This window comes from Branchiostoma lanceolatum, chromosome 5 (genome assembly GCF_035083965.1).
Source record: "Branchiostoma lanceolatum isolate klBraLanc5 chromosome 5, klBraLanc5.hap2, whole genome shotgun sequence".
Lineage (NCBI taxonomy): Eukaryota > Metazoa > Chordata > Leptocardii > Amphioxiformes > Branchiostomatidae > Branchiostoma > Branchiostoma lanceolatum.
In genome coordinates, this window is record NC_089726.1 from 5,501,726 (window position 1) to 5,527,900 (window position 26,175).

General features: G+C 40.0%; 2 protein-coding genes across 7 annotated transcripts; one reads left to right on the forward strand and one right to left on the reverse strand.

The window, feature by feature from the left end:
- Positions 1 to 115: 115 nt before the first annotated feature.
- LOC136434586 (dnaJ homolog subfamily C member 2-like) lies at positions 116 to 12,098 on the reverse strand. The gene is made up of 18 exons (XM_066427466.1): positions 11,921 to 12,098; positions 10,495 to 10,691; positions 9,672 to 9,747; positions 9,343 to 9,441; positions 8,426 to 8,570; positions 8,088 to 8,168; positions 7,756 to 7,821; positions 7,340 to 7,431; positions 6,551 to 6,672; positions 6,172 to 6,240; positions 5,664 to 5,744; positions 5,338 to 5,426; positions 4,470 to 4,539; positions 3,678 to 3,859; positions 3,184 to 3,284; positions 2,716 to 2,838; positions 1,740 to 1,903; positions 116 to 1,307 (listed from the first exon to the last, which is right to left on the reverse strand). The coding sequence occupies exons 1-18, from the start codon at positions 11,973 to 11,975 to the stop codon at positions 1,251 to 1,253; spliced, it is 1,869 nt and encodes a 622-aa protein (XP_066283563.1). The 5' UTR covers positions 11,976 to 12,098; the 3' UTR covers positions 116 to 1,250.
- A 29-nt stretch (positions 12,099 to 12,127) lies between these two features.
- LOC136434587 (ADP-ribosyl-[dinitrogen reductase] glycohydrolase-like) lies at positions 12,128 to 20,569 on the forward strand. Of its 6 annotated transcripts, none has more exons than XM_066427469.1 (10): positions 12,128 to 12,183; positions 12,620 to 12,712; positions 13,360 to 13,509; positions 13,836 to 13,976; positions 14,587 to 14,739; positions 15,441 to 15,595; positions 16,212 to 16,377; positions 16,755 to 16,913; positions 17,823 to 17,956; positions 18,470 to 20,569. In XM_066427469.1, the coding sequence occupies exons 3-10, from the start codon at positions 13,408 to 13,410 to the stop codon at positions 18,714 to 18,716; spliced, it is 1,257 nt and encodes a 418-aa protein (XP_066283566.1). In that variant the 5' UTR covers positions 12,128 to 12,183; positions 12,620 to 12,712; positions 13,360 to 13,407; the 3' UTR covers positions 18,717 to 20,569. The 6 variants fall into 6 exon arrangements, with proteins under 6 accessions (XP_066283566.1, XP_066283564.1, XP_066283565.1 ...); XM_066427467.1 differs by having other exon boundaries at positions 12,620 to 12,693; XM_066427468.1 differs by lacking the exon at positions 12,620 to 12,712 and having other exon boundaries at positions 12,134 to 12,183.
- Positions 20,570 to 26,175: the final 5,606 nt, after the last annotated feature.

Below are 26,175 nucleotides of genomic sequence, written 5' to 3' on the forward strand. Positions count from 1 at the left end.
AACCACGGATAGGAAGCGAAAAGATTGAGCCAGTGGTTACTACGGAGGATGGTACACAGGCTAGGGAAAACCCCAGTTTAAATTCAAAGGGCAGTAGCACAAGAGAAGGCTCTAAATCAATGAAAACAACAACATTGTATCTTTATTAAACATTCCTAGAGTCTCTTAAAGACACTTTGGTATTCTCAGCAGCAAAGGGAATTTTCTCACACGACAAAACAACATTACAAATTATTCCAATCAAATAATAAAAACTGACATGTTTTCCAGCATCAGAGAAGACCAGATAAACGAATTTTATTATCTGGCAAAACTTGAGAGTCATGAAAAATTACAGAATACAATAGATGAATTATGGGAAGGGAAATATCAAGTGTTGACCTAGCAGAGATTTTCAGAATCATTTTGAAAATGCCTTCACAATTTTCTATGACTTGCCTCAAGTCCGAATTATAAAAAGGTGTTCAATATTAACTGAGGGGTTAATGTCCCAACCCGAGGTGCATATGGTGACAAGTAGGCCTGGCTGGTACCTATCCTGTAACCACAGAATATCCCATAGCCTGGCTGGAGTCCAGCCCTGTTAACTTTGGTCTGCTCCCAATGTCGCTACTCTGCCAAGTAGCGACATTCGGAGCTGACCAAAGCTAACAAGGCTGGACTCCAGGCTAAATCCGTAAGCCATGTCTGTTGACTGGCCAATGGTATTATGGCCTCATAATAAATTTCGAATGAGGGCTCCTGATTGGTCAACTATCATTAGTACTTAAATAATCTAATTCAATGGAGTGTCAAGTTTACCTGAACATACACCCCTGAGAACACTCCTGACAGATACCTAAACTTTAAGATCGAGCCACTCCGAAAACAGTAACTCTTGCAATCATTCCGTTTCCACGGTTATACTGCAGTCCTAACTACCCTTAGTGCTTACGAACATCCACATGTTCTCATAACTTTCAGCACAAACAGGAAAAAAGCCAAATCTGCCTCCAAACACTCCAGACAGAAAGTCGTATACGAAGATTCAAGAATCGAGTAGCTTACTGCTTGTGCAGTGAAGAAACCAACTATTGTAAAGAAGAAACAACAAATATCCACAGACTGCAATGGTGTTTTAATCCACTCACTTGTTTCTCATCTGTCTATGTGACTGTTAAAGGCAACACTAGGAGGCAACATTCAAGCACAAACATTGGCCCTATCTGAGTAGATATTCTGCCATGATTCGATTGCTGCTAAGTCAGATGTTATTTCTTTGCAGCTGCCTGCGCTGCTTTCTTGGCCTTAACCAGCTCCACAAGCTCCTGAAAAAATAAGACATAATATGCAGAAACATCATGATAAGTTCCAAATGTCAATATTTCTCCAATCCACAAAAGAAAACAATTTGAAGAACCATCACAAGAAGTTTTATATAGAACTCTTTCAATACAATATCTCTGTAATCCACAAAATTATTTGAATTCAAAATAAACTGCCATGACAGAAAGGTTCCCTCATTGGTAAAAAAATGGCCAATCACAATGTATTTGTCCATTTGAAATTAACTGCCAGTTACAGAGGCTCTCTCATTGGTCAATGACTTCGGTAAATGACAGGCCAATCAGGGCATCATATTCTCCACACATAATTTACATTAACATGTTTTGGATGTATCATATGGCAATGAATTAGCAGATGTTGCCAGTCTTGGTCAACTTTTCAACAGAAAACTCAAACAAGAAAAAACACCATACCTTATATCTGACCATACAGTCTTTCTTGCTCCGCCCCGGGACGGCCTCGGCGATCAGGTCCCATCTGTCGCCTGTCCCAGCAGGGTAGGTCCGCAGGGCCTGCTCCAGGCACCTCTGTTCATCCGCGCTCCACGGGCCTGTCTTGAACTGGTACACCGACGGGTCTGAAGAAGGAATCTTCATGTTATTACGTTGATGAAGGTTAGACATCCAGGTAGTAAGATACGCCAAAAATAATTACTCAAGCAACTGGATTAAATTTTATCCAGTTGCTTGAGTAATTATTTTTGGCGTAAGGAATCATCAAGTTATTTCTGTAATGACAGGCTGAATAAACTTCTAAACGGGAACTACATGTATGCGGCTCTAGATGTCTTACTGAGGGATGACAGCGGTGCGATAAATGTCGGTTAGCTGAGGAATGAGTCCACTCTACTTTATACGTCATCTTATTGTTTATCTCTTTGTGTGTGTACTACTAGTATTTGAATTGATTGCAGAATCTGAGACAAAAACTATGTGTCATTCTAATCTACAAGCAGATCTACACGGGGGGCAAAATCGTATCAGCCAGCAAGAATCTTAAGCCAGCCCTGTAGCAAGTGGTGTGTGTTGGCTGTCATATAATGAGAAAACGTATTTAGATTTTGTATAATTACTGAGACGGAAGACTGGAGAGTTAGACTCAATTTCCAAAGGACTGATACCAAAAATCATTCCTCATTGAAAGATCTTTGGAAGCCCGTAGATCAATGAGTTAACACTAAAAAGCCGAGAGATTTGGACGCTAACAGTCTCTTAAATTAAATGTCTAACACACTTAAAAAGGCAATGAGTTTATGTTTGTACATACTATTGTTATCATTTTGTCTAATGAGTCATACACCCTCCCCCTTATTTCTACTTTTACTCTCAGAAGTTTGTAACAAAAGCCTGTAATCTTGACACAATCAAAGGACAACCTCCGCTCCCTTACCATCAAACCTCTCAGATATCCCAGCGTCCTCCGCTTTCTTTATGGACGCCGCTTCCGTGGTGGACTTCTCAAGTCGTTCGTAGGCGGCTTTGTTCACCTCTGTCCGCAAAGTGCGCGAATCCTCTGCGAATAATCAAATGACAACACAAAATAAACAGTCAGTAAATAACTTAAGAAAACAAATAACCAGTAATATGAACAGAGAAAAGGGGGGATACACACTAAGTCATGTTTTGAACTGCACTTTTCTTTAACAGAAAGTAATGTTAAGGGTATCTAAATCAGGATCCATCACCCTTCATTGAACCGGGACGAAGGCTGCTACAGACTACCAAACACCTTTGACCCAATGTGCATGTCACGCAGTTGAGTCCTCCTTCATCTTAAAGAAGACAAGAGGACTGGTTGAAATTTTGACATCCTTGTGTTGGAAAATATTTGAAAATCCTTTTCCACAACGAAACTGACCTGTTTTCTGTAGAGTTTTCGTCTTGTTCAAGACCTCCTTAGCAGTTCTCTTGATGTCTGTGCCGGTGTGGTCGTTGATGAAATTTGCAATGACCTCCCACCTATCAACATTAAAGAAAAGATGGTGCTATTAGAAACATTTCAAACACTGACACCATCCAAGTTTTAGTTATATTGCTGTTAGTATTCAACAGTAGTGTTAAGAAATATTTGTTTTAATATGTTTGTGGTTTTCGTTGTCACTTCTCACCACAAACTAATCACACTGTAAACATATGTTTTGTCTTGTATTGTATTTTTGGTTTAACTCTTAGTGTCAAATACTACATTGAACTACACTGTCTTCACTTTTCCCGTCCTACCACAAAATTAAGCAAACTTAGATCAATCAACAGTTAGTGAAGCTCCCCTTTCAGGCAAAAAGATGCTAACTAAAGGTAAGCTAAGCTCCCCTTATAGACCTAATAAATTCCACCAAATCTCCCCCTCCTCACCGTGACACCGTCCCAGCAGGAAACGTCTTGACAGCCTTGACGAGTAGTGCCAGGTCCTCGGGAGACCACGGCTTGCCTGACCCGCCCTTCTCCTTGGCTCGTACCGACTCCTGCTGCTTCCTTCTCTCCGCAGCGATACGCTCCTCCTCCTCACGACGGATGTCTGCGTCCATTTCCTCTATCTGTGTGGTACATGCACGAGGGTTAAAATTATGGCTCTGCCCCCGAGGTGTGGACAAAATAATTCCATAAATGGTCACTTAAGACCAGGAATTACGTTACATATTGTGTATAAATGTATGTAAAGCATATGCTTGTGGATAGGGTTGTGGACCTTGAATGCAAAGTTCAAATCCCTAGCAGGCCCCATGTAAGGCAACAATGATGGCACCGCCCCCAAGGTGTCGACAAGCTTTTACTTCAACTGATCACTTAAGACCAGGAATTACAATCAGTCATGGTACAGGAAGGCCTGAGAAAATTTTACTGACAATGTACATTGCAAAATCTGGCAAAACAATTCTTAAAACTTTGTTCGCTTTAGTTAACTGTCAAACTGCATTTAAGCATAACACACCAGTTTAGTAGTAGAGTGAGGAGATAGGTGTAAAGTGCCTTATTCATGGGCACAACATTAGGGTCTGCAAGGGATTTGAATCCAGAACCTTTAGATTCTATGCCTTCTACAAGACCAGCTGAATTTTCCATATGCTCAATATACATTTTTACATGTACACAATATGTATTCTTGGCATATCCCAAACTATAGTTTATATTCAGAACTGCACTGACCTGTTTGTCTAGCACTGCCTTGGCCTCTTCTCTGCCACCCTTAGCCATGGCTGTGTTCAGGTCCTGCAGGCTGTGGAAAAGTTAAGGGGGAGGATTAAAATATGTACTAACATATTTTCCATTAAAAAACGAATGGCCTACCAACCACCTCACACTACAGTAAGTTCACAATTTGTATGTCAAACATCAGTTAATCTTAACTACATACATCTGACATAGAGCGTTTTCTCTCTGTATGGTCTGTATGCTGTATAGACGGTTTCCACCTGACGTCATTCCGACATCAACATGGAGGCGGACGCAGCTATCTGCATTTCAGTGAATCATAGCTCAAGTGTTTTCAGACATCAAGTGATCTTCTGTTCCTTTCAAATATCCCATACTAATTGTGTCTAGCTCACAAAAGAGATATCAGAAGATAATACATAAAAACTTGCCAATAAAAATAAAAAAGCCGTGTACATAAGCTTGTGCTGCAGTCCATTGAAATGCAAATGAAGCACACCAACATGGCAGTCAGCACCTATCTGTCTCATTGATATGGAAAGTGAGTGAAAAATTTGTATTGGAGAATATATAAGAATACCTCTCAATTTCTCTCAAAACAAAGAAAAACATGAACAGGAAAACCTTTCTTTCTCTCTTGCCTTTTATACCCACGGTCTTGATGACGACCATTCTGGCATGTTGGGAAAATCGTGTAAAGAGCACAAGATAGGTGACACGGCAGGATTCAAACCCAGGACCACTTAGCTCTGTGCCGAACACGCTGCTGTTGCACCACACGACCCCATGACCTCTGTACTGCCATGTAAGAAAATCTGTATTTCTACTGATATCTTCTGTAAGTTTGTCTGTAATGGCTTACCTTGCAATCTCCAGTTTGTTACAGAGCTTCTCAATGGACTCCATCATGGTTACTGTGTCACTCTCCCCCTCTACATAGTAGTCGTTGGTCTGAAATTAGAACAGCTTTTGTGAAATAAAGCAAGCATTTTCTTGCATCGAGTCTTCTCCTTTTTTTGCCTTAGCCTCTGTCATTACATAATTTGAAGGAATCTTTTTCATTGTATTTCATGTGGTTTGCTTGTCTTACAACTGTATGTTACTGTATTGTTTAATACTCAAACATTAAACACTAAACACCTCCTTAAATGACTTGCAGTATTCTCAAGTAGATTGCTAGAAACTCACCTTACAAAGATCCCTCAGTCTTTTCCTCTCCTTCTTAAGTTGTTTCTTGGCTGCTTCCTTCTCTTTCTTGGCTATTAACGCCTGAGGGCAAAGAACAACAGAATATTAAATTAAGCTGTATTGGCTAAAAACTAAATCTTTATTTTCTTATTTTTTTTTAAAGGTTTTGTTTTGTACTGCCATATTCAGCTCTGGTGTTCAACCTTTGCATGTTGGATCATGACATATCTGGGACTATTGTAAAGGGTGATAAACAAGACTTAAGTAAAAACACAAACAACTAAATCCATGGTACACAATAATCAACATAAACAGACTATTGCTTAATATATCAATTAAAACATGAGCACAAAGAGTTGTGAGATACTGGAAGTACATTAAAAGCCACACAATCAGACAATTAAGAATATGAGTTTGCCTTCTAATCACAAATGAATACAAAAGACTTTAAAGATAAATGTTAGTCTGTACAATTTTGAACACATAAAAAATAGGGGATGACCCTGACCTTGGCCTTAGCTTCCTCTTCTTCCTTTTCTTTCTGTTTCCTCTCAGCTTCCAGCTCTGCTTGTCTTTGCTGAAAAACAGAACAGGGAGTCTGTAGTACACAATTCTATATCCGCACAAAGATCTTGTGCAGTCTGTTGTGCAGAAGATGGTGCAATTACGGTTGTGCAGTTTCCTCACATAATGTATCAAAACTATACACATAGCTCTATCTGCACTGAACTCTAGCTATAGCCTCTTGTGAGTCGTGACCAATAAAAATTTGGTACCAAAATGGTACCTTGGTAGAACGAAGGTTTAAGAGACTTAGAAGGGTCTAGACTCTAGTGCACTATAACAGCCATTAATATTATAAGAAAGTGTAATTCAGTTTTACGAACCCGTTCCTTTTCTTCTGCAATCTTTCTTGCTGCGTCTTTCTTTGCCTTTTTCTCTTCTTCTTTCTTTCTCTTCTCGTCATCTTTGAACTTCTTTATTCTTGGGTCACATGCGTAGGCATTATCTGGACATGGATACAGTCAACAGGCAGATAAAACTTTTAATCAGAGAGATACATGGATAACATTTGGTGACACCAATTTCCATGTGTTAGGCATGTGGACATTGACAGGAAGTTTGGTCAAAGGTCCCAGAATAGGTTATCAAAGGCTATCTCATTTCCTGTCTTCAATTTCTGTCTGTTGCCTTAAGGGAGCCAGTGAGAACATACATGCTATTAGACAGAATGAGCAATAAATTCACAATAATGAATAAAACAAGAAATTCACAAAAACTCTACGTACTTCATTAAGGTATAAGAATAGTAAGATCTCTGACATCTTGCTCTGTTCTGTCATGCTCGACAGGAACATTTTGAGACATTTGTGTCACCTCGCAGAGGATGAACTGAACTGAACTGTTTCATGTTCATCTTCCAGTTCAGCACTATTTCCTAAATCGAACAACCAACAAATTAAACCCGTATGTGTGGCTGTAATGATAAATGATAAGTTGAATTTTTCCAGGACAACCCACCGACTAGCTTCAATATTCTGGACACTTCTTCCTTTTTCCTCTTCTGTCGTTTTTTCCAGTTCAGCACTATTTTCCTAAATCTAACAACCAACATTAAACCTGTATGTGTGGCCGTAATGATAAATGATAAGTTGAATTTTGCCAGGACAACCCACCGACTAGCTTCAGTATTCTGGACACTTCTTCCTTTTTCCTCTTCTGTCGAGCCGCTTTGTTTTGTTTCTCTATCCATCTCCTCTCCTCACGACTGAGAAAGGAAATAATAAGGATATTATTAATGATAAGGATGTGGCATTATCATTATGCCGTGGTCCGCTATTCATTGTACTTGTGGAAAACAGCTAGAGAAATTTCCCCAGTACAAATACAACAATCACTGTACTTCAATGAACCTGTAAATACTATACATAGCATAATGTCTTCTCTGTCACGATCAGTGAAAGACTAGCTAACCTGGTTTGAGATCACTATCATTTTCTTTCACTATCCAACTTTTTCCAATTGTGTCCACAAAATAGTAAAGGGTCTAAGTAACAATCTAATACAGTAAAAAACGCATGTGACTACTCACTCTTCCCCTTTCTCTTTGTCTTCTTCATCCAGGTAGGAAAATTCTCTCCAGGAGTAAAAATCATACCTGGAAAATGTAGCAAAAGTAAATGTAAGAGCAACGAAACATAAGAAAACATTGTATTACTATAGAACAATGATTTTTTCTAGTGGAATAAACATATTCTTAGCTCCTAGTTGTTTTGCTTGCACTTAATTCTTCAATTAAGCATACTTTTAATCAATATTTGTACAACATCCAAATCCTTTGTTAACTGGAACTGTAGTGAAGACAGCACATTATTCAGTAACACCATTCACATATGGATAGAATGGGGGAAAAAAAGTTCCTACCAAAAGGAGTAGAAGTGATCAACCTCCTCATATGTAGAGTCCATGGTGCCGAGTTTGGGAACTGGTTTCTTTACTGACCATCTGTGTACAAGAAGCAAAGAAAACATTTAGATACTGTAAATCCATTTAATATTGCGCAAGTTACCACTAGTAGAAATCTATCTACTTTTACTCATGCAAATGTTCACTCCAAATGAACAATCAGTGCTCAAACAAATCACACATTAAGCAAGCAAGGTTTTGTATCCCTTGTATGAAATTGTATCCAATCAATTTTTGGTTTGGGAGTTTGGGAGACACTTTGATCAAAATATGCAAATGAGCACTGATAAACTTACCTAGCATTGCTTGAAATGACTGGCCCAAAAACTTCAAAGAAGTTCTCTTTTGAGTTAGAGTTGTTGGGCGGGACAAAGTCGTCAAACTGAGGATCAACGCTGTCGAACGATCGTCTGGACACTTTGTTACTGAGGAGCTGGTATGCTGGAGAAAACAAAAACAAACAAAGCTGTCTTAATAACTTATCCCAATGTCAGGTAGGATGAAAAAACAACAGTAACACTGTAACACAGTAACATTTGTGTGTAATTACCAGTTAAACAGTGGGTACTCTGGGCATCCAGCTGCAAAAGAGGGCATCTAATTTCTTTGCCATCTTACTGTAGGGCATCCAGAAGACAACTGGACTCCCTGGTAGCTAACACCCTGCGCTAAAGCAGTAATGCCAACCCCCATAATTCTACCAGGTACCCTAAGCCCGCCATATTAAAAATGGTGGTATCCAGCGCTTCTCAAGAATGTGTTTAAGTTTAACCCCGGGATATCTGAAGTGTGCATAACTCTGGGATTACTGATGCAGCATTAGTAGATCTATCTAAATTCATATTTTTGTTTGAGGAGGTCTTAGGTATCTAGCCTGGGTGTCATCCTGTTTCAGTTCCAGGCTCTACCTTCAGCTTCACTAAACAAGAGAAGGTGAAGGTAGAGTAGGTATCCAGTGGGACTACAAGGGTTGATGTTACAGTATAAGAGCTCCAAATATGAGTTGGCATTAGAATCTGCCTTGAAAAAACATGAAACCTGAATGTTACTTGCAACATGTACATATACATAAGTTAATAAGCTATCTTGTTGTCATGATGCTATACCATGCTATTCCACATGTAATAGGTTACATGAAATATTTTTGACATAAACATTCAGATGACTATCGTAACTTTTGAAAGCATGACTGTCCTAAACCTTGACCTCTGACCTTTTGTGATGCAGGAGTAGTAGTCGTCGTCGCCTTCCTTGACGGGCTTTCCCGCCTGCCTACGTTTGTCGGGATGGTGTTTCAACACGATACGCTTGTCTGGAAAGTAGTAGAGGAATTTCGAAACAATCGAGCTTAATTTTCAGAGTATATCTCTGATCTTCAGATCGAGGAAAACCTTCTGTACCTTCAATAATTATGTTTGTGCCCAGGGATATCTGAAAAACAGATCCGTAGATCTGAGATGTACTCTGGTTAAATAAAGAAATTGAATTGACACTAAACGCACAAAAAAGGGCATATTCTTCCCATTCACCGAAAGTACTTACAGGCTTGCTTAATCTGTGCATGAGTAGCTCTGTATCTCAGCTTGGCTATCCCCAACACAGCATAGTGGTCCTGGGTCTGGTACAGAGGAATGGATCAGAATTGATTATGCAAAAATCAATAACGAGAAATGTTATATTTTAGCCTCCAATCTTGTACCTATTCCTCCATAAGGTTTTCTGGGCTACTGGTACTTGGGTATCATTTTTAGCTATTGACAAATAAAGAAAGTTTACTCTAATTTTCCAAAGGAAAAAGTACAAAAGGAGGTAGAATTGTCACTACTTAGAACGACGTGCTCATTATACGTATGTACATTGACATGTACAATTGAATAAGCTAAACTTGAAACTTGAAGGATCAAAGGGTCTTTCAAATGTTTAAAATGCTACTTCTTTTCTCTAGTCCCTGTATGACACTAAACTAGATTTGACACTTAAATGGTCAACATCATGTTAGTATAAGACCATCAAAATGAAGAAATGCAAGATTGCAAATATTTGATGGACATGCAGCCATGCTCTCATTGGCTAAACCGATCATGACTGTCCATCACAATTAGCAATTTAACCAAAGATAGCATGGTAAATTGTGATGGACAGTCAGGATTCGTCTATAAGCACTTATGCAGCATTTGAGTACGCATGTGCAGTGTCAAAGGTGAAAGCCCCTGGCTTGTAAACAGTTCTCGTCTTGACATTGTCTTGATTTACATAACAATGTCAACATGGGTTTGTTCATGTCTCAGGGGCCTTCAACTTTGACACTGTACGTGATGGACAGTCAGAATTCATCTATTCCATACGACATCTGACATTCCCTGACCTTCACGTCCTTGGGGTCGAGCGAGGTCAGCATCGGGTCTTCCTTGAAGTCCTCGTCTCGGAGGTCTTCCTCGTCTTCCTCCGACGAACTGCTGCTGCCGACCGACTCGTGCTGCGACAGCGTCTTCTTGTGACGGTAGCGATGGGCGTACGCCTCGAACCACTTTCCCACGGGCTCCACACGGATGGTGGCGGGGGCTGGGAAAATTAGTTTGTTAGAATAGACTGTAGATTTTCAAATACTCGTGATTGCAGTTCACTTCTCAACTGCAAACTCATCAAAACAGCTACAAGATTAGTCTTGTCTTGTCTTGCCTTTACTGCGCACACTCTTGATGAAGAGTATTATCGCAAGTAAGTAGTGCATCCTGCCCATGGTCATTCCAGTTACTTTATATAGTCTGATTTAATTGCACTTAAAGCGGCCGGCCGTAACCGGCATAAAACCCCCAGTCAGCTGGAGTTTGCGTTATACAGACTACTCTTCAGGAAAAGATGTCCACTATTGTTGGACAAAAATACACCAAAAACAGTCAGAACCAAACCTCTGCTTGGAGAATAAGAATAATGTAAATTTTTTAAGATTTGTGATATTTTTAAGTTAACCACTATCGTGGTCACTTCTCAACGGCAAACTTACAAACCTGCAAACAGCTACAAGATGTCCACTATTGTTCATACCATTATTATTTGGCATTAGCTTAAATCAAAGATATTTATTATAAACTTATGATGTTCATTATAACTTTAAGTTTAAATATAACTCACTACAGATAAACTAGAAGTACTAACTAAGTTAGTAGAATTAATTCTTTTCCGATCTTTTTAACAAATCCTCATTAACTTCACTTTTCACCATCAAGTATTTGCAATTTCGGTTAATCCTATGATTATAGTTATAGCTACGGCCGCGTGGCGCGTTGGATACACCCGATCCCTCGATCTCGGAAGTTAAGCAACGCGCGGTCCGGACAGTGCTTGGATGGGAGACCAACCAAGGACGTCCGGATTGCTGTAGCCTCACGAAGCTTTCCACGAAATCGTCTTCCGGGAGGGACGTAAAACGGGGGTCCCGTGCTCGAGGAGGTGCCTCGAACACGTTAAACAGCCTCATTACCCTACACATTGGGTACCTGCCTGTGGCACTGGCTGCAAATACACCTGATATTATGATATTATAACAATTTTGACATAAATTATGCACAAAATCATTTATTTTAAATTCTAAACGAATCTGAGTATATCAAAGCTATGAAAACTTACTGATTCAACAAATGCTGCTAATACTAGAAATGAAACCCATTCCAGCCCTGAAGCGTGTTGAAATATTAAAGCTTTGAAATATTCAAAAATTCCCATGCTTTCACCAGCTCGATGTCGCCCCCCTCCCCGCCCATGCATGCTGCGTAACAAAACTGATTTCTCACCCGAAAGTCTGGCGACCACCATCGTCTCTTCTCCTTCCTGCGCTTCTGGTAACATCTTGATTCTTAAGACGTTCCCTTGAGCCTCCTTAAATCTTAAGAGAACCGAGACGTTCTTAGCTAAGAAACTACCTAAAAACGCAGAAATATTTTCCGCATGTGGGCCCGCTGCACCAGAGCGAGGCTATAAACTTTGACCCAATGAGGTCAGAATATGAACTTCGAACTTTCAACCCGGAAGTGACAGCTGAGGCGGTTTCTTCTAGGTGCGTCTTTCTTCTTTTCTTAAAATATCATCATTCCTTACAGATTCAAGCACATAATTTCTTCACTCTTGTTGTGCTACGTTGGATATCCTAGGTTCATGCCCAGATTTTTGTTGTTTCGTTCTTTATAAGGAGTTTCAGACATTTATTTGAAACAATTAATTTTCGTGTTCAGACAAGCCCTTTCAGTTTCGGTCAATGAGTCAAAGTTCCGCTTTCTAGACTTGGGACTTCGGGCTAGGAGTAGATGACTCATTGTCTATTTCTGGCCTAAAGGCTGCAGGTATAAAAACTCAGTTCTATCTATGAGTCTCACTCAATAACTAGTGGCAACTTGCTTGCACTTGTGTTTGGGGTGTGTTGCTTTATGTTTATAACAAGGAGGTTATATAGACCTCCTTGGTTTATAGCTATTTTTCACAATTTCTTTGCTTAGGTGTCGTGCTTTTTGTGTGGCGGTGTAACTTGTAAAAAAAGTGACTGAGAGGAACGACTCAGGGAATGGGAGCAGTAAGTCTGAGAGAGTGTGGTTTGTGTTTTTTTTAGTCTCTGAGAATGTGAGAATATCATTTCTACTCGACTTTGTGTGTGCATCTAAACTTCTTATAATATCTTCCTTTGCCTTTTCCTCACAACTATCACTGGATTTTAAAAGGATCAGAGCAGCCCTACTAATACACATTTTGTATGGCTTCCACTACATATGCAAATTTACCGACAATTCTTGGTTTACTGGTTGTTTGTTCTTATTTGCATTTCAAAGAACGGTTTTCCCTTTCACTGTCAATAAACACAATGACAACTGTCTTTGTCCCAACTAACAACAGTCCATTGATGGCCTGCATACCACTATACTAGTATAATATGTTACCATATCAAATGCAGATCACTTAATTTGTAGGGAAAGCTCAAATTAAATTTTATGTAATTTGTTGTGAGGCGGCTCACAGAATCTTTAATAATCTATCAATGTCTTCCCTATCTTAGCCTAACATGTGCATGCATGCAGTGGCCCTAAGCCCCTGAATTTAGCAAAGGAGTTTTAACCTACTTGTTTTAGTATAGAGCATTGCTGGGGCCCCCATGTAGACCCCCTTTATTCTGTTGGAACTTCTGTTCAAATTATTCTTTTATGCTTTTTTCTTCTTCTCATTGCTACAATTTCACATTTCACAGGTGCTGTCAACTGATGCAACAACAGATTCTGAAGTGAAGACTGTAGCCATGAGTCTAGAGGATAGAGTGTACGGTACCATATATGGAAACTGTATTGGGGATGCTATTGGGCTCCTTACAGAGTTCCTCAGCAAGGAAGAAGCTTTCCAGGTACATGTATGTTCCGTTGTAGTAGTCCTGCAAATTAAAACACTGCAAAAATATCTTTCCCCACCGAGGCAAAATTAGGTCCCGCGAAAAATAGATGAATATACAGTATTCTGCCTTTTCATTTGCTGTGATCAAGAAAGCCAAAATATAGATTAGAAGAAAAAGGGCTTTTGGACAGAAAACTAATGCTAAGTTAAGTTCAGCTTAGAGCTATCAGACGTTGAAGGTACAGAATTAAAAAGATGAATTTTGCAGGCTTGAATGGGTCAGTATATACACATAGCTATAGCCGTGCAAAATCCCTGTTTCATCTTGTACCCATCTAGTGCTACGGCAGTAAGAAGTTGGAGTATTCCATGAAAGTGAAGGACGGGCACCGCGTCCGCTGGAACATCGGAGACTGGACGGACGACAGCGACCAGATGATTCTCATCATTCTTGCTCTGATTGAGAACAGAGAGAGAAAGGTATATTCTCCAAGCAGAGGTTTCGATCAGGGGTTAGTAGTGGCCACAATTTTTAAGGGAGGGCAGCATGAAAAATTTCTAACCCTCCAATCAAAATTGAACCTCTGCTTGGTGAATAAGAAAGGTAGATTCAGTAGGGTGTTTTCATGTGACCTCACATTCCCAGCTGCAGAGCTTTTTTTCTGTGTGGCGTAGCGAGCTATTTTAATTAATCGTCAATCATAGCTCAGGTCTAGTAGTCTCTAATCAAATGTTAAGTGTTGTTGATAAATCATTCCTAAAACGTAAGTGGTTGCTTTAATTCTAGGTATCACGACCTATGTATCATTCTGAATCCATTTAAGTTCTTGATAAAACATTCATAGTGCGAAGTCAAATGCCAGATTGCCCCAAAGTCTGACAATGAGGCTTCCAGTTGTTTCTGCAAATGTGTTCGTAGAACTCCAGCTATAGCATTTTTTTATATTCTGTGGAGATTTTAGCTTAGTCCATCCTGACTATGTATAATGTTTCTATCACTACTGGCATCAAAATAAACTGTGAGATATTTTATAAGTTGTCTGTTTGATTCTCTGACACTCTCAATCATCGTTTTACTGTCTCGCACTAGGTAACCATAGCGACCCAGCAGGACTTTGCCCGTCGGATGAGAAAGTGGATGCAGAAAGGTTTCCCCGAGCTGGGAGACTGGGGAGGCTGTGGGATCGGGGGGACTACACTACAGGTCCTCACCATGGACATGTTCACTACAGACCCAGAGCAGGTAAAGAGCTCACTAACATGTAGTTCACATGCAATCTGGTAGGGGGCATCCCTGAGTTGGGGGATTGGGGAGGCTACGATACATCAATAACAGGTCCTCACACTGGCATCTCCACACTGGATATGGTCCCTACAGACTCAGAAGGAGTAAAACACTGTCAGTCAGAAGTTCACATGTAATCTGATAGGGGCATCCCTGAGCTGTTTAACAGGGAAGAGCCAATAATAGTTTATAAGTATCAATATGATACAGTTTATAATAAATCAATATGAAGTTTATAAATATAAAGATCAAGCTACTTTTACTTTTAATCTAGAAGTCAGGAATGAAAAAAAAAGTGTGAGAAGTAGTACCATCTTGTGATATTGTCTTTGGGGATATTGTCTTTCATGCAATGTATAAATGTGACGTTCTGTGGAAGAGTATTTGCCAAAGAAAGATTTGTTTAACATCATTCAGCGTTACATTCTATACTGTAATTCACTGTAGCCAAATTTCATGGTGTAAGGAAGATGGACATTTTCACTGAAGTTTAACTTCACGGTGGCGTCAAGTGATTTACACAATGGATCACAGTGTAAAGGAATTATAAATGATTACAACAGGTTTTTCACTGCGATGATAAGTTCATGGTACAGTCTCAGTGAACATAAAAAAACCCTGAAAGAAACAAGAATTACAGTATTCTCTGTTACTTTCAGGCGTCTCGTACAGTTTGGGAAAGATCTGGAAAGATGCTGGCTCCCAACGGAGGCGTGATGCGTACGTCCATCCTGGGTGTACATCAGTACCAGGACCTGGACGCTGTCATACACAACACCGAGAAACTCTGCAGGGTCACACATGCCGACCCAAGGTGTGTTTCTTTGTTTTTGTTTATCATCTCCATACAAATTGAGATATACTTTTCAGTTTGTTTGTTTGTCCAGTTATGTGTGTGTGCAAGTTTGTTCCCGCTGGATCAGGTCCTTAGTTGGCCCTGGTGGTGGTAAATGGTGTAACTGGAGACTTGCAGGATTGGAACGCTGGTTTTACCTCCATGGGTCTAAAGTTGATGCTGTAAGCTTGGCCCGGGGCCAAAGCTCCGCTGGAAGACAATACATGAACAGAATTAGCGAGAAATTCACAATAAATAAATGAAACAAGGAATTTACCCAAAAAGGTTACATGAGCTTTTTGATTTACACATACCCTATTTCATTTGGTTTGCAATTCTGCTTCAATAAATATTGCACATCAAACTTTTACCAAAGATACTTTTAGTACTAAGTAAACAGCGGAAGTCAAACATTTGAAAACAAACCCAGGATATTTAATTTCTCTATCCCTCAGTTACTGTTTGGAAAAGTCATTTACATTTATTTGTTTATATTTTGATAATATTACCAGCAGCAAAGGGAAGAAGCATTAAATGACCTCCCCCAATCAGGTAGTGAAATATAATAATTCTTTTATAACTCTCTTCGCCCTAGGTGTATTGCCTCGTGCGTTGCCGTGACAACAGCCATTGCTATGATGCTGCAAGGGAAACATTGGAAAGAAGACGGGACCATAGATGTCGGAGGTATCACCAGCGACAGCTTTGAATATGCCAAGAAATATCTGGTAGCTGATGACGGAACAGAAGACAGTACTGCAGTAAGTATTACAAGCTGAAAGGATGATGTTAGTGCCACTTTTGGTAAGTCCAGCATATCTCTAAGTCTTTAAGTCCATATATCATGACCCTGTCCTTGCATAGTCATAGTTTCTTGAACTATAGGGGGTTTGCATGATTGTGATGTTACAGCAGAACAGACGTCAAAGCCTATACATTTCCATTGTAACGTTAGGGCATTGTAACATTAAAACGGGTTGGCTGATCTTCTGTGGTGCCCCTGAAGGGTGAAATAGTTGAATTAAGGGGAAATATATATTTAAGATGAGATAAGAGATGAGATTTGAGGGGTTTGCCGTGAAAAGATTCCGAAGGCTGCTTCCAATATGTCATACATTTCTGCTGCTGCCATCTGTAGGTCCAAGAACTCCAGTTCCACATGGAGGCTGAGAAGCTTTCGTATCTGAAGCTAGACGAGCGGCGCAAGATCGGCTACACGTACAAGACCATGGGCGCCGGGTTCTGGTCGCTGCGACAGAACGACTTCAGGAAGGCTCTGACAGAACTGATCATGGAGGTAAAGGAATCGTTTCACCCACGTTACTGTGTCAGAATATAATCACGTAATTATCGGTGGCAAAGTCAACTTTCAACATCACCTTATTGTACTCTTGACTGGCATTTTCCTCTCAGCTACAATGGTAAGGTGTTGTTGTCTTATAGTTAAAAAACAAATTTCACTCTATCAGATACCCTGGGGGCCAGACACCGTATATCGGCTAGCCACCAAGCACCGCACGCGCGCCCAAGCTTTCCCGGGCCACCCTCCCGCTGTCCCCCGAAGACCGACCCCGCCCCACTCTCCGCTGTAAACCCAAGATCTGCTAGCCATATGGTAACAGATCTTGGGTTTACAGCGGAGATTGGGGCGGGGTCGGTCTTCGGGGGACAGCGGGAGGGTGGCCCGGGAAAGCTTGGGCGCGCGTGCGGTGCTTGGTGGCTAGCCGATATACGGTGTCTGGCCCCCAGGGTATCTATCAGATGGATTTTTGGTTTAACCTTCCATCAGACAAAAAAAATTATGTTAACTACATGTATATTAACTGTATCTTATATGCTTATGTTCTGGTGATGTTCTGGTCATATTTAACCGTCAGGCTGCTCATTTGTATGAATTGGAAACTTTTGTGAAAATAATTAACAAGCCTGCTGAACATCAAGGCTCTCTTTATCGGGAAAGAATAAATGTGTATATGAAATGTGTATGTTCATCCATCCGTCTGTCCATCCATCCATCCATCCCCACCCAACCATACCCATCCATCCATCCATTCACTCACTCACTCACTCACTCACTCACTCACTCACTCACTCACTCACTCACTCACTCACTCACTCACTCACTCACTCACTCACTCACTCACTCACTCACTCACTCACTCACTCACTCACTCATTCATTCATCCATTCCTTCTTTCATCCCCAGGGCGGTGATGCGGACACTAACGGTGCTGTAGCCGGGGCCCTGCTGGGGTGTAAGCTGGGTGTGAAGGGTCTGCCCAAGTCATGGAGGGACAAACTCTGCTACAAACAGTGGCTGGACGAGCAGGTCATAGACAAGTAAGACGCTCAACAGTTTCCGTAAATAGTAATCAGCAGGTTGGTAAATCACTTCTGCATTGTTTTTCTAGGAACACAATTTTTTTTTCTCTACTGGCCATTCTTAATCTTATCCAAGATTATAATTTTTCTTAAGTTGAAACTACAGTAATTCAGTAATTCAGTCCTGTTTAGAACTTTTATTCAGTCTAGTATCACGACCGGTTTTGCTGTGACAGCTTTTTCAAGTGTACAGTCACGGCAAAACCAGGTCGTGGTACTAGACTGAATAAAAGTTCGAAACGAGAACTATGCGGCTCCAAGTGTCTTACTGATGAGGGACGACTGATAGATGTCGGTTAGCTTGAGGAATTAATCCATTCTACTTTATACTTTTGTTTGCATAGGTGTCCTCCCACTAGCCTCTTGATGATATTGATATAGATATTAAATTGTAACAAGTCAAGCTTTACTTTGCTTTTTTACAGTAATTGAATCACCTTGTCCTCACTAATCACTGCCTCACTGTTCCAGGTACTTGGAAACATTCCCTCTCGTACAACCAACAACTGCCAGTGGTAACGGCGCCCACCTCCCCAACATGGAGGCACAAGTTCACGATAACAAGGAGAACGCAGAAAGTGGCGAAAGAAGCGAAGTCGAGAAAGGAAGGAAGGAAGAGGCTGACAGTGAAAAGGAAACGAAAGAAGAATCCAGCAAGGACAATGGCACCAAGGTAACAGACACCTCAAAGGGAGTACAGATGGAAACTGCAGTGTAAACCTGTTCAACTTCAACTACTTTCCTTGTTTGTTTGACAGCTTTAGACATAGTGCTTAGTGGTTTACACACCCGTGTTTGTAAGGATGGCTACATCCCTATGTTTCGACACCCCTTAATGCTAGAGTCATATTTCCCAACCGGGGCCCGGCCGGGCTGTTAGCGGAAACGAAAAATTAAAGTGCATATCAATAAATATGCACAAGCTATGCTCTTGAATATTTTCTGGTACGTTTTGTGTTTTTTGTAGTCTTTTAAATCATACTTTTCGTTCCCAAAGACTGCCCGGCCGGGCCCCGGATTAGAAATGTGACCCTAGCATAACCTAGAGGTGTTGGAACATAACTTGTTTGAACATAGCTGTTTCCATAAGGACAGAGGTTTAGGGTTTGACCCAGAATATAAAAGGCCATCAACATTTTGCTTTTTGTGCTAAAGCATCTTCAATCTCTTTCATTATTACAGTTAATATGCTTTCATAGAATCGCCATCAGAAATTTCTTTGTAAAGAGATTCAAGTTTATATGAATTGTAAAAAGAGCTGACTTCACTGACTGCAAAGTCAACTCTATTGATCTTCATTCCAAGTCTGGAATGTGTAAAATTGTAAACTATATTTGTGTCCTGTATATTGATTTTAAGTTCACTGGGACTTGATTTTGCAGTAGTGTGAGAAAGGATGTGTTTGTGCTGCTTAAAGTTCGTGGTCGAAAGAATCGGAATGGAAGACAGAGGGATGTGATGATGTCATGGTGGCAGGTCTCAGCAAAGCTGCAAACATAATATCAATGCAAATATTTTTCAACTTACAGTGTTTCTGCAGGATTTATTGACAGTGACATGCCAGACTCATGAGAAAAGTGAGAGGAATTGGAGTAAAGACTAACACAATCTCCATCTAACCGTAATCAAATCTTTTTGTTCTAGAAGTCTTATGGTTCCTATTTTCAGAGCAAAAAATGTGTACTTTGAAATGAGAATGAATCATCATGTAGTATTGACAAATGGTGGTTTTCCAGCTATGTGATAATTAATTCCTGATATGATTATGATCACCTTTGCTGAATATAAGTGTTGCATAAAACACAGTATCACGTGTGGCAGCTATCCTCAAAATGTGAAATGGCTATGAATAGTTTCATCAGGTTGGTAAGTCACTGAATAAAAAGACTCTTTTGACCAAGTGATTTATTCAACGGATGTTTCGGCAGTGACACTGATGCTGCAGCTCAAAGTGAACCAGTCAGAATTGCCCTGAGGAAGGTGGCAAATGGTCGCCGAAATGTCGGTTTAATAAATCACTTGGTTGTTTAAAAAGAGAATTTTTATTCTGTAAGATGTCTGGTATATTGTTGCATAGCCTTGATAACCAGGAAACAACAAATTCTTTGTGTATCGCTGTCGATTAACCAGTAGATAGTTATCACTAATGATTATCTTAGTTGATAACAACTGTTTAACAATGATGGATTAACATCATGACTACTTTTTGTGCACCAAAAAGGAATGTTGCAAAGAAATTGGCAAGTAACTTGCTATTTATTTTTTCATGAAGGTTTTAGAGCATGGTGTATTAGGAGAAAATGCTACTTTGATTAAATGATTTTAAAAAGGTATATCAAGTTAGTCACTGGACTAGTGAGGTTTTTACACTCTTTTTGAAATTGTATAATTGGACTGTAAATGTTATAGTTACTAAAGAAAGAGATATGAATTATATGTCATAATATCTAATACTCTAAACATCTATTATGCTCAATGAGTTGAATTTGTACACGATCTTTTTCCTCAAGTATGCATGATTATGTGTATAACAAAGTAATTGTAATAAACTAAATGTTGCTGTTGTGAGAATGATGTTGTTTGATATGTTATACTCTCCAAACAATGTTATTTTTTCTAATACATGCATCAATACAAACCTATACTACTATATTCAAATATTACCATGCTCATGCACAGGACTACCGCCAGTGTTACACAAGCTCTCGCTAAGCGGGCTTATTGGGTCCTATATAGCAACAAAAACTTGTGGTTGTTAAACTAATAATGATTAAGCCAGGAGACTGATTAAGAAAACAAGAAGTACAGATAGGAGCTCCTGATTCTCTGTCACTTTGGAAACCAGTCCCTGACACCACGGTAATGGACCTTCTCAGTCTGACAATAATTTGTCCATGTTGGCACATAATGCATTCTATTAAACAATATTAGGATCGATGTTGACAATCAAGCTGAATCCATAAGGGCCTGATCAGTCATACATAGGATTGCTAGAAGTGTAAGTTTATCAAGTTAGTTCGTACTGAACAGAAGATAAAAGAAACGGAATCTAGTTGCAGTACAATGGAAAGCCGCTAGGACGCCAAAATTAACATTGACCTTCGTATTTTCATGACCAACGCCTATATATATGGCAAATGTAATCGCTAGTCGCCTTTAGCTTGTTCCGTTATGCATACTTAAGTGTTCTGAAAAATAGACACACCGAAAGCAATACCTCCAGTGCTATCAAATTATCGTATTTTGTTGAAATGAACTGCAGGGCTTTGTTGGAGCTGACAGTAACAGCCGTAGTACGTGTAGTAGAAGCTGCTATCGTTGTAAGTGTTGTTCAGGTTGTGTCAATTTTTTCTTTAACTTTAAGGCAACTCCAATTTAATTTCTTCGTTTTCGAATTTTTAAGGAACTTTTGATGGAGCGAGTGCCGAAAAGTTAGAAAGGTGATGAAAAAGCTTAAAGTGCTACCTAATTTTCTACTATATTAGAAAGAATAATAACTAGGCAGACGTTAACCAACCTGCAGTGGTCATGATGTTGACTTTGTGCTTCCTGTGGTGACACCTATCACAGGGTGTCTGCTCATTTTCTATTTCCCCCACTTGCTCCGTTAATTTTCTACAAATATCAAAATACCAAGAAATTGATTTTGTGTAATCAAAGTGCCAGATAAACATGAAAACAACCGCAACATCGCAATGATAACAACAACTACTTCTTCTGCTACTATCGGCTCCACAACAATATCGTATCGTCCTTTTCATCAAAGTAGACAATTTGGCAGGACATAAAATTGCCATGAAGTTGGTTTGAACTTTTCGACATCCGGCGCTTCCTTGTAGAATATGACTCATTCCTCCCTTTATAAACTGCCAGGAACTCTGCCCCCAGTATGTGGGAAGTCGCTCATATCGCGACGGCAGCTCTTATCGATGGACGTCTTTCCGACTGTTCCTAATTATGACATCACATACTGAGTCATGCTTCAGCTTACATTTTGTTAGATGCAACAAAAAGATTACAAGCCCATTCCGCTGATATTGAGATTCTGACGGCCCAAGTTCGCAAATATCTCAGTTATACATCAGGTGATGCATATGACAACGAGTGGTCCAAAAAAGGTTAAAGGAAGAAAACTTGCGATTTCTTAGACTGTCCAAGGGTTCAACTTAACTTGTTTGACCAGTTTCGACCAAGAAGAATTTTTCGACAGAATAGAACACAGAACTTACTTCAATCTGCCTTACATTTGAGACAAAGTGCACAAGCCGATGTTCAATGTCTTTAATACACTACGAGTCTGTGAAAGGTCCTGGTCACAATCGTTGTAAGACATGTTTAATCCAGGGCGTTCTCGGGGCAGTCGTAGATGTGTCGTACAATATGCAGCTGTCTTGTGACGGAAAAGGTTGTTATGGACGTTCGCACGTGGTTCCGTCATAACATGAGGACTGTGATCATGGTTTCCGACAAGAAACAGTCCATTACAACAAGCGTTCATTTTCAGACAGACTGAGACGACGTTATTTTTTATTTTGTCGCCGGTTAGGAGTTCCGCTTCCAGCCCGACTCTCGTGCCAGCAGCCCTCATCTCTGTTTCCTTGTTGGAAGTACGCATTTTTGTTTCCTTGTCTCCAGAATTTGGCTGGCAGACTTCTGTATCGGCACTTCGCACTGTTTCTTTGTGCCGGTCTGGTAGGCTGAAGTAGAGGTACGTACGCTTTGTTGTTCGAAAGGGTTAAGTTTTCAGACAGGAGTCGATTCCCATGGTTCTCGTAATCATTGTTGTGCAATGTGCACCATAATATATGTTGGGCTCCTTTATAGTCTGTATTTTAGTCTTGTTCTCTGTCGTACGGTAGCGAGTAGTTTTATGACAAGCTCATGAGTTGAAATTTGACACAAAGGTAAAGGCATATATCGTCTTGAGGCCACAGCAAGTAAATTTTATGGATGACATCCTCCGCAGACTCCGAAATTAATGAGATAGGGCAAAAAAAAACAAGGCGGGCCCAAAAAAACAAGATTCCTATATTTTCAGATTTTGAGATCATAAGTCTTTAACAAGAATTGAGGTGACGAAATATGATATCATGACCAACAGGTCTTTTATTCCTGTATTCAACCAATGAGGTTTCATATATAATATAAAACCTCCTTGATTTAATGTAAACATGTCATTGTAGATGTGTATACATCTCAATAGACTAACTACAACAAATGCAGAAAAGAGCTTGTTGTACCATCATCTGAAGCAAGTACACTGATAATTCATATGCGATGAAACACCTTGTGTATACAGCTCAATTAACTAGACCCCCCATTATTTATATAATGTCCTTGCTAGAACAAATGCAGAAAACAGCTTGTTATTATACCATCATGGGCAGGAACTACACTGGGTATTCATATGCAATGAAACGCCTTAGACTGTCAACGTTTACGATATATTTGCCAATTTTTGGCATGTTGACCACTGGCGGAGGGCAATGAAATTTCTTGTTTTTTATTTCGAAATCAGGCGAAAATTAATGAGCGCGCTGATGTCATCCATAAAAATACTCAATTTGTTGTTCAATTCTTTATGAGCGACTGAGCGGATTTCAAGATTATTTGAACCTTTGTTTACTCACGAGAAGTTCACATCGGCATGCATGCCGCTTTTCATTGAGGTCATCACTCATCAAAATCTAAACAACAAATTAAGATATTTCAGTCTAAAAAAGATTTATGCCTTTACCTTTGTGCAAATTTCAAGTCATTCAGTAAGAAATGAGCTTGTTATAAAACAACTTGCACTACTTTTCGACTCATTATCGTAATTGCACACACTACTACTCATAAGAGAGGTAGTGTTTGTCTTATGGATAATGTGCGTAATGGTCTTTGGCAATTGTTTACATGATGTACATGATTTTAATTGGGGCCACCAATGTTAGTTTACAAAATCTATGTTAGGCCACACCATCTTAATCTTATGGATGACATCCGCGCGCGCGTTGATTTTTGCCTGTTGTCAAAAAAAAAAAATCACCTCCTCCAAGGCTACACGGAACTCCGGAACTTGCTGACTTAGATTGCCGCAAATAAGGCTAGCATTGTGCCGGCTTATCGGAAAACTGGGGCGTATTTGTGGATTGGTATGCCATCGATGTTGGCTAGGGGGATTTTGCGTCTGCACAGTTGTACGAGAGGATCGCGGCGGCCAGCGAGTATCGCCCAGACAATTTCAAACACGACCTATCCAGAGTGGCTCTCACACATTTCTTTTGCGACAATGAGAGACATGGGAGAGGAATTGAGGGATTGGCAGAGGTCTCACAGTGAGATTTGTGAGCGTAAACCATGGAATGTTTAATATGGAGTTCGATGCCATGTATGTTGAAACTGCCCTTATGGGTGTATATGAGTATTCTCATCACAGTCATATATCATCCACAGTCCTTGGAGCCAAATACCTTCTAATAGTATGCTTCTTTGGTCGTTCTTGTCAATATATCAAAAATCAATCACTTGCGCTGAGTCTGCTATGATGAACAAGACAACCTACATGTACCTCCTACAAATAACAGTGTGTTCTGTGGTTCAATTCGTAATACCAGCTTTTTACTAGTAGTCTGGTTTAGCAGCATTTATTGTGTGCTGGATTTTCTTCTTTTTTCGCCCGCGCGCATTAGTTTTGGGGTCTCCAGAGGATGTCATCCATAAAATCAAGTTGGTGTGGCCTTAGTTAGGCAGATATGGTAGTCACTAACCTATGACAATCGATTCGATCATTCGTCCGTGGCGGTGCAGTGAGACAGGTTTATTTGACTGGTTAGATTGTCACACAATGCAAATCTTGCAGTTGCCATTGACTTTCCTAACTCCCTACAATTTTATAATCAATCAATCAATCAGTCAGTCAATCAGTCAATCAGTCAATCCATCTTTACAAGTTGAATGTAGCATCTAGATTCCTTGTTATTAGAGCTGTGTACCTTAATTTTAGGTACAGGTACACGGGTTTAGGTACAGGTCCTGCACCTGTACTAGAACTACTTGTTGAAATAATGGTTGATTTTCAAGAAAACAAAAGCAAGTTTTAACTAATATCAACATAATGTTTATCTATGCTAGACTTAAGCCTATTGCATGGTATCTATAATGGCCACCACCACCACCGCCGCAGTGAGCTATGAGGTATCATTTTTATGAAAAGAAAGATGAAAATTTGACTCCAGCCTGGCAAATGTGTTTTTCCGTGTTGCAGTATAGTATAGATGTGGCTTCAGTGCACTGTCATAGTAATTCTATCTGTCAAAGTTTCCATCCCCTGACCTGTCATCCCAGCCAGGCTTGACCGGATTAGAACCGGTATATTTTGGACCTATACCTAATCGATTGTACCGGTGCTGTACCGGTACAGGGAACACAGCTCTACTTGTAATGTCTGAGAAGGTCGCATATTTGGTATCATATCAATGAGGATAACACAAGGATGTTACTCATTAATTTCTATGGCTTCCTTTCTGAGCAGATCATTGTGTTATAAAAAATCTAAAGTCTAAGGAGGAGTACATTCTTGAATTGCAACGGGACTGAATCTATTTTCAATCTTGCCCTGCTACCACTACATTATCAGGATTGCTTGTGATAGGTAGCCCTTTCTTTCGTGAAGTGCAGCGATTTTAAGGCTGTACTATCTAGCACTGGGCTTTTATAGAACTGCTTCGAACTTTGTTTTATCAAATAGCAAATATAACAACTCCTGGTCTGCACCCACAGTATTTTCCTATAGTGTTCTGCTCTTTCTACATTGTTTTCCGGGTAAAGTCGCACAATGTGCATTTTTGTTCAAAATAGCCCAAAAGGTATCCTCTCGTGTTAACCAGTGGACTAATCTAAGATCACTGTGCAATGCAGTAGGGCCCTAACTAAATTACATATCTCTGCCGTTTTCTAGCATTTCTAGCATTGTACCTTTTATGTAATATGATAAATCACACTTCTAAGTAAAATGCCCACCCTCCTATAAAAAATCATAACCAATATGATAACTGGTTTCAGTCAGCTGTATAGTTTGGTCCCAGCAGCAGTGAGTATGCAGAACAACCGCCTGACGTGCCGAGCTGCTGGAGTCAGTGTCCTCAGTCTCCTGTCGGTCGCCATGGCTGCCTTCCCCTGCCCGGAGAAATGTC